This window comes from Brachionichthys hirsutus, unplaced genomic scaffold (genome assembly GCF_040956055.1).
Source record: "Brachionichthys hirsutus isolate HB-005 unplaced genomic scaffold, CSIRO-AGI_Bhir_v1 contig_971, whole genome shotgun sequence".
Lineage (NCBI taxonomy): Eukaryota > Metazoa > Chordata > Actinopteri > Lophiiformes > Brachionichthyidae > Brachionichthys > Brachionichthys hirsutus.
The window spans coordinates 46,816-53,582 of NW_027180381.1; the positions used below are offsets into that span (position 1 = coordinate 46,816).

At 47.4% G+C, this 6,767-nt stretch overlaps 1 protein-coding gene across 1 annotated transcript; it reads right to left on the reverse strand.

Moving 5' to 3' along the window:
- Positions 1–2,920: 2,920 nt before the first annotated feature.
- LOC137914337 (neurofilament heavy polypeptide-like) lies at positions 2,921–5,983 on the reverse strand. Its single transcript, XM_068757942.1, has 4 exons — positions 5,843–5,983; positions 3,820–4,014; positions 3,600–3,698; positions 2,921–3,490 (listed from the first exon to the last, which is right to left on the reverse strand). The coding sequence occupies exons 1-4, from the start codon at positions 5,981–5,983 to the stop codon at positions 2,921–2,923; spliced, it is 1,005 nt and encodes a 334-aa protein (XP_068614043.1).
- Between the last annotated feature and the right edge of the window lie 784 nt (positions 5,984–6,767).

The following is a 6,767-nucleotide window of genomic DNA, read 5'->3' on the forward strand; positions in this document are numbered from 1 at the left end:
CTTTGCTGCAAGGAAGTCCAGACGTGTAACATTTTAAATGTAAGCTATCATGGCTAAATTATTTGCTATGTATCTGTTTTGCATTGTTTGTGTGGAAGCTGTCAGGACTTTTAATTTCCTCTTAATCTGAACAGTAACCCTGTTTTATTTGTTTATTTATTTTATTTTATTATTATTATTATTTAATTATTATTTGTATTGTATAGCGTGTGCTAGTTGTTTTGAAGAATAATTAAACTTTTAAGGTCCGTCATATGGCTGTTGTTATTAATGTTTTATATATATTATGTTTGCCGTTATGGGGAGGGGGGGCGCAAAATCATAATCTTGCCTAGGGCACCAAAATGGCTCTGCACACACACACACACACTAAAGACCCTCCTAGTGGTTCCTGTTTTATTTTGAAGGTTGGTCCCTTATGTTCCTGCCTTGGTGTGACCGGCGTTCCTGCTTCACGTGCTCCCTTCATGGTGATTACGTGCTGGGTCACGTACCTCCATGTCTTTTTTTAGTATATTGATTTAGGATATTCTTCTGTGTATTTCCACCTTCCCTCTGCACGCTCACCTTCCTGGACTTTGCCTTGTGTCTCTTGACCCACATTAGCCGCTTTGGATCTGGAGCTCCTCTGTGCTGCTTTTGTTCGGCCTGCATTTGTTTTACTCTGAAGTGAACACTGAACACCTTTTGGCCCGCTTTGGTTTTTACTCTTGCTTCTTTTTTTGTATTTAAATTCCAGAGTTGTACATTTAGTGCCGATATGTTGCGTTTACTGCTGATTCAATTCAACCCAGTTTTATTTATGTAGCTCCAGATCACAACAGGAAGTCACTCAGGGTACTTTACAGGATTAGCAGGGAAAGACGGAACCCAACTTGACCCACAAGAGCAAGAACTTCCCTTTAACAGGTAGAAACCTTGAACAGAACCTAGGCTCATGGTGGACGGCCATCTGTCTGGACCAGCTGGGTTAAGAGAGAGAGAGAGAGAGAGAGAGAGAGAGATTCTGGCCCCAGACAGGAGATAGCAAGACATGTCCCCGTGAAATTAAAGGGGACATGTTGTGAAAAAAATCTTTATTAGGCCCGAGCGTCTATCTAGGCGTAAGGGGCGGGGCTATTGTTTTTGCAACGCAGAAGACAAGGGCAGCTCGTCAACCCTCGGCATTCAACTTTGCCATGCTGTTGAGGATGACCAACACACTCACGCACACACAACCCGACACTAAACAACACACACGCACACACACACACACTCAACACACACACACACACCCCGACACTAAACAACACACACACACACACACACACTCAACACACACACACACGCGTAGCCGTGTGAAAATGTATTTTTGTAGTAATCGCGCACTCAGAAAAAAAGTTATTTTGTGTTTGCAAAAATTCTTTCTTCTTTCTTTCTTTCTTTGCACTTTGAACAGCAATTTGACCCCCTGAACTCGAAAACTCACCAAATTCAGATCCAATGAAAAATTATTACTTTGATGTGTTCCCCCTGACATTCACGACGTTCCGAGCAGACGTGGCGTTGACATTCTCAAAGGTCGACGAGAAAACAATATTGAGGCTCACTTCCATGTTCTAGATAGTAACACTTAAACTGTTTGCACCGGCGCTGAATGGACCTCGTTGAGCCGCTGCAGTGCCCATTTATGCTAAATATTCAAAGGTGTACATGGAGCTTCCTGTATGTCCTGTCTCAAACAGGTTTTATACACAAAATGAATACAATGGGGCCATACTGGAAATAATTTGGGTTCGTGCCGCTACATTTCAAACAAGGAATATAATGAAGGGCAAAATAAATAGTTTTTTTTCTCCCCCCCCCCCCGAGCTGGCAGGTTCTGAGGGTCCAGTCCAGTCAGGCCGAGCGCCCGCAGCAGCTGGTCCCGGGTGGGCCCGTCGGTGGCGCTCAGCAGCGCGGACAGCGCAGTGGACAGCGTGGACGTGGACAGGAAGACGTTCCCGCCCGTCCGTCCGTCCGGAGACGCTTCGGTACAACCGAGCAGCGAGGTCTGGATTCCTATTGGTCAGATCCTCCACGGAGGGGTCAACCGACGTCAACAGGAAGAAGCCGACCAAGAACGGAATGGAGCGCGTCATGGTCACAGCGCCCTCTGCAGGAAGACAGTGGAACTGAAATCACGCCACACACTGCTGTGATCTCATGTCATACGTAATCCTGTGCGATGATGTCATCAGTAGGGGGGGGGGCTCAGTTCCACAGCTGTGACTGTAATAGATCACGATGTCCACGGAACGTTTGTGCTGTGATGCTAATTTGAAGCTAACTGAAGCTACAGACAGAAACACAGCGAAACGTCATCCGATAAGAAAACGATCGATGCTGCTGGAAATGGAACACCGATCAACAATATCGATTGGATTGCAGTGTGCAGAGCCACGCCCTGACGTCACGCCCGCGACATATTTACGTGACCGTTTGTTGTTTACTTATTTGTGTTTATTTGTAACTCGAAGAGATCGAGCAGGAAGCAACATTTGTGAAAAACAAAACAAAACAAAGACAGAAGCAACACTTGAATAATACACTTGATTTCAGTCTAATGGGGGGGGCAGGTTGGCCGAGCAGTCCTCAGGACCCCCCTCCGTGCTCATCTCAGTTCTTGGGAGAGGTGCAGGTGTGGGGGGGGGGGGGGGGGGGGCAGGGTCCTGGAGCCAGGGCGTGGGTCTTTATTGGGGGGTCTGGGTCTGCGCTGGACGGAGCCAGAGAGGGAGTTTCGGCCACCGCCACCACCCCCGGGGAGCCGGAGTCGCTGCTGGCTTTGTCCCCTGGAGAAGGAGAAAAACACATGTTCATTCATAAAACTCTTGGGGGGGGGGGGGGGGGGGGGCACCGGAGCTGCAATCACATAAAGAACAGAAGAAAACTGAATGATCGATTATCTCACCTCTGAGATGGGAGACGGGGTGTCGGTGCCCTCAGCCGGGGTTTTAGCGGCAGACGGGGTCTTCTTGGCCTCAAACGGGGTTTTGGCGGCAGACGGGGTCTTCTTGGCCTCAGACGGGGTTTTGGCGGCAGACGGGGTCTTCTTGGCCTCAGACGGAGTTTTGGCGGCAGACGGGGTCTTCTTGGCCTCAGACGGGGTTTTAGCGGCAGACGGGGTCTTCTTGGCCTCAGACGGGGTTTTGGCGGCAGACGGGGTCTTCTTGGCCTCAGACGGAGTTTTGGCGGCAGACGGGGTCTTCTTGGCCTCAGACGGGGTTTTAGCGGCAGACGGGGTCTTCTTGGCCTCAGACGGAGTTTTGGCGGCAGACGGGGTCTTCTTGGCCTCAAACGGGGTTTTAGCGGCAGACGGGGTCTTCTTGGCCTCAGACGGGGTTTTAGCGGCAGACGGGGTCTTCTTGGCCTCAGACGGGGTTTTGGCGGCCTCAGACGGGGTCTCCACGAGAGGGAGTTTCGGTCGCCGCCGCCGCCGGCGGGGAGCCGGAGTCGCTGCTGGCTTTGTCCCCTTTAGAAAGAGAAAACACATGTTCATTCATAAAACTCTTGGGGGGGGGGGGCACCGGAGCTGCAATCACATAAAGAACAGAAGAAAACTGAATGATCGATTATCTCACCTCTGAGATGGGAGACGGGGTCTCCGTGGGCTCAGACGGGGTTTTGGGGGGGTCAGCCGGGGATTCCGGAGTCACTGGGATCGACTCCGGCTTGGTACCCTGGAGAAGGAGGAAAACACATGTTCATTCATAAAACTCTTGGGGGGGGGGGGGGGGGGGGGGGCACCGGAGCTGCAATCACATAAAGAACAGAAGAAAACCGAATGATGGATTATCTCACCTCTGAGATGGGAGACGGGGCGTCGGCGGAAAGGAGCATGAATATATTCGGATGTTTCGGAGGTCGTGTCCGCCATGGGGGAGCCTGCAGGGTCTCTGCGTGCTCAGCCGGGGTCTCCACGGGGGGGGGCTGGTGTTGCTGCCGCCGCCGCTGGGGAGTCGGAGTCGCTGCAGGAATCGACTCCGGCTTGGTCCCCTGGAGGAGGAGGAGAAAAACACACGTTCCTTCATAAAATGGAAAGCTTTTATTGTCAGTGTCAACACAGTACAAGTAAAGAGTACAAGTACAGTGCAACGATGAAACACGATTTGATGAGTGAGCATCAGCTGCAGCGATAAATCGGGGGGGGGGGGGGCTGGAGACATAATAGATCCAAAATTCAGCCGAAATGAAACTTTAGCTTAATCCAAATATACAACGGTCGTCAGTTATTCCTCGATTCGTGTGCCAAGGCGAGACTTCAGTCCCTCCAAGCCAGGACTCAGTCCGGTGATGTGTAATACAGGTCCCTACCTGCTGGGGCAAGTGTCCCACTTTTCGGTCCATGGTCCAATTCTTCAGAACTCTGAAAGCCGCCGTCTCGGCGACTTTCCAGCACACCGGGTCTACTCCTGTCCAGATTACCGGTAGCAGATGCCCGACCACAGATAAGCCAAACAGGCACGTATCTTTCCAACTCTTGAGGGTGGGGGGGCACCGGAGCTGCAATAACATAAAGGGGAATCCATTGCTTTGGTTAAACGATGAAGGCAGGAAAGTAATGAAGGACAGAGATGAACAAGTTAAAAAATCATTTCAAACTGGTCTCACTGCAGAAAGACAAACATTTACATGTTTAAGAAATAAAGTAACAAAGTCTGAGAAAGGCTAAAGCAAAATTCTGCATGGATACCATCGTGCTGCAAAAATGATCTGGCTGAATCTGAATATATTACTTGGCTTTAAAGACATTAAAATGAACAATGCAATGGTAACTAGTCCAACTGTCCGAGCTCATAAGTTTAACTCAAGGAGATCAGAAATGTTTGCACCGTCTATTCTTACTTCCAGACCAATTCATCCTGACAGCCCGTTTTTTCTCTACGACAGATAACAGAGCTGGAAGTTTCAAACATCATCGGCTCACTAAAGAACTCTAAAGCCAAAGATGTCGACGCGTCGACGGGCCGATACAAATGTGCAACAAATGCAACGAATCCCGACTCTACCCAATACCATATATGGTCAACTCGTCATTTAAACAAAAGGTTGTCCCATCATCTGGAAAATGGCTGCAGTCACCCCAATCTTAAAATCGGGTAACAGTTCAAATATAGGCAACTATCGGCCAATCAGGATCCTCCCTGTGATATCTAAAGTTGCTGAGAGATGGGCAGCAAAGATTATAAATTAACATTTAAATAAATACACTCTCCTTTGCTTCCAATGCAATTTGGTTTCCGTGAAAATCATTCCACAGAGTTTGCAGACTGTCTGTTTATAGTAAAGATTAAACGCCCTTTGGACACCGATCCCAGCGTTGGTGCAGTATTTCTGGGTCTGAGAAAAGCATTTGACACTGTAATCTGTCTAAATTAACACATTTTATTTTTTCTTTGGATGCACTTCAGTGGATAAAATCCTATTTAGAATTCAAATCAAAACATTCAGGCATATTTATGGGAGGACAGGGACTACAGATTGTCTCTGAATTCAAGTACCTTGGAGTGACACTTGATTCCACAGTATCTTTCAAGAGCCACATTAAAAGAATATCAAATACGGTGAAATTCAACTAGTCTTCCCTAGCTATCAGGGAGCGTCCCACATTACAAACCTTCAAAACTCAACTCAAGCAGTGGTTGAAGGTAAACCAGTCCTGTAACCACTAGCTCTAAACCTTTTAGTAATTTACTGTACTGCGTTGTGTTTTTATTGTAACCTCTTGCTCTTTCTTATGTCTTAGCGTTTTTGCTAAAATGTGCACTGTCCCTATCAAATAAATGAATAAATAAATAGAATGAATGAATGATCGATTATCTACCTCTGAGATGGGAGCCGGGGTCTCGGCGGGCTTAGCCGGGGACTCCGCGGAAGAGATCTTTGTTACAGGACCTCGAACAATCTTCAATTTCCGCTGCTGCTGCCGCTGCGGGGCGCTGTTCTCTGGACATGTGGTGTCCATGGCCTGTCGCTGCTTCCTTTTTGACCTTCTGGAAAGTGGATTCTGGCTGTTTGAGTCCGTGTTGGGCTCTCCAAAGAACGCATGGTATGCAGGAGTTTGCTTCGTTAAGCCGAGTCGGGTTTGTTTCCTTTCCCTTTTTCTCAGCTGTTTCTCACCAAACTCTCTCGTCACCTCTCCCATTGTCGGAATCAGACTAGGTTTCAGCTAGTGTCCGAAGCTGTCAAGTCACAACTATTTTATAGTCTGTCCTTTGCTGATTTCCTTTGATGTTGCAGTCTTGATTTCATGCTTTGATGTAGTCTTTATATCGAAAGATGTCAGTTGAACATCAAAGCTTTGGCTTTGAAGTTTGGAGGAAGCTCTGAGGGGGCATTTTATTGTCTAGTTTATGATTAATATAAAACAAAATTCTGTGTCAGACTTGGTTTTATGTGTTTCTGATACATTCATGAATACAACACATATATACAACCGAAGGTATTTACTCAACAGAAATAGGAATAAAAAACAATTAGCTCGGTGCTAACATAATATGGACAATCCCATTGACAGGCTAGCGCATTAGCATCGGGCGTGCTATTAGCTTTTACACACAAAGCATATTTTACTAACAGACTTCTGTCCTTTCTCGGTCCACCAGAAAGAAAATGAGCCACGAGTGTAAAAACAACGACTTTGATGAGCGTCTGAAAAGAACAAAGGACACAACGATGTTTGATAGCTAACAAGCTATCAACGAGGTAGGTTCAGGCCGACAGATATTTGACTTTATCACTTCATAGAA

What these genes read in the sequence shown, in the direction of transcription:
- LOC137914337 (XM_068757942.1), bottom strand. Translation starts at nt 5,983, where the DNA reads ATGGACACCACATGTCCAGAGAACAGCGCCCCGCAGCGGCAGCAGCAG. An exon ending in CCCCGGCTCCCATCTCAGAG is followed by an intron (nt 4,015 to 5,842) that starts GTAGATAATCGA and finishes CTCCTCCTCCAG; the next exon opens with GGGACCAAGCCGGAGTCGAT. An exon ending in CCCCGTCTCCCATCTCAGAG is followed by an intron (nt 3,491 to 3,599) that starts GTGAGATAATCG and finishes CTCTTTCTAAAG; the next exon opens with GGGACAAAGCCAGCAGCGAC.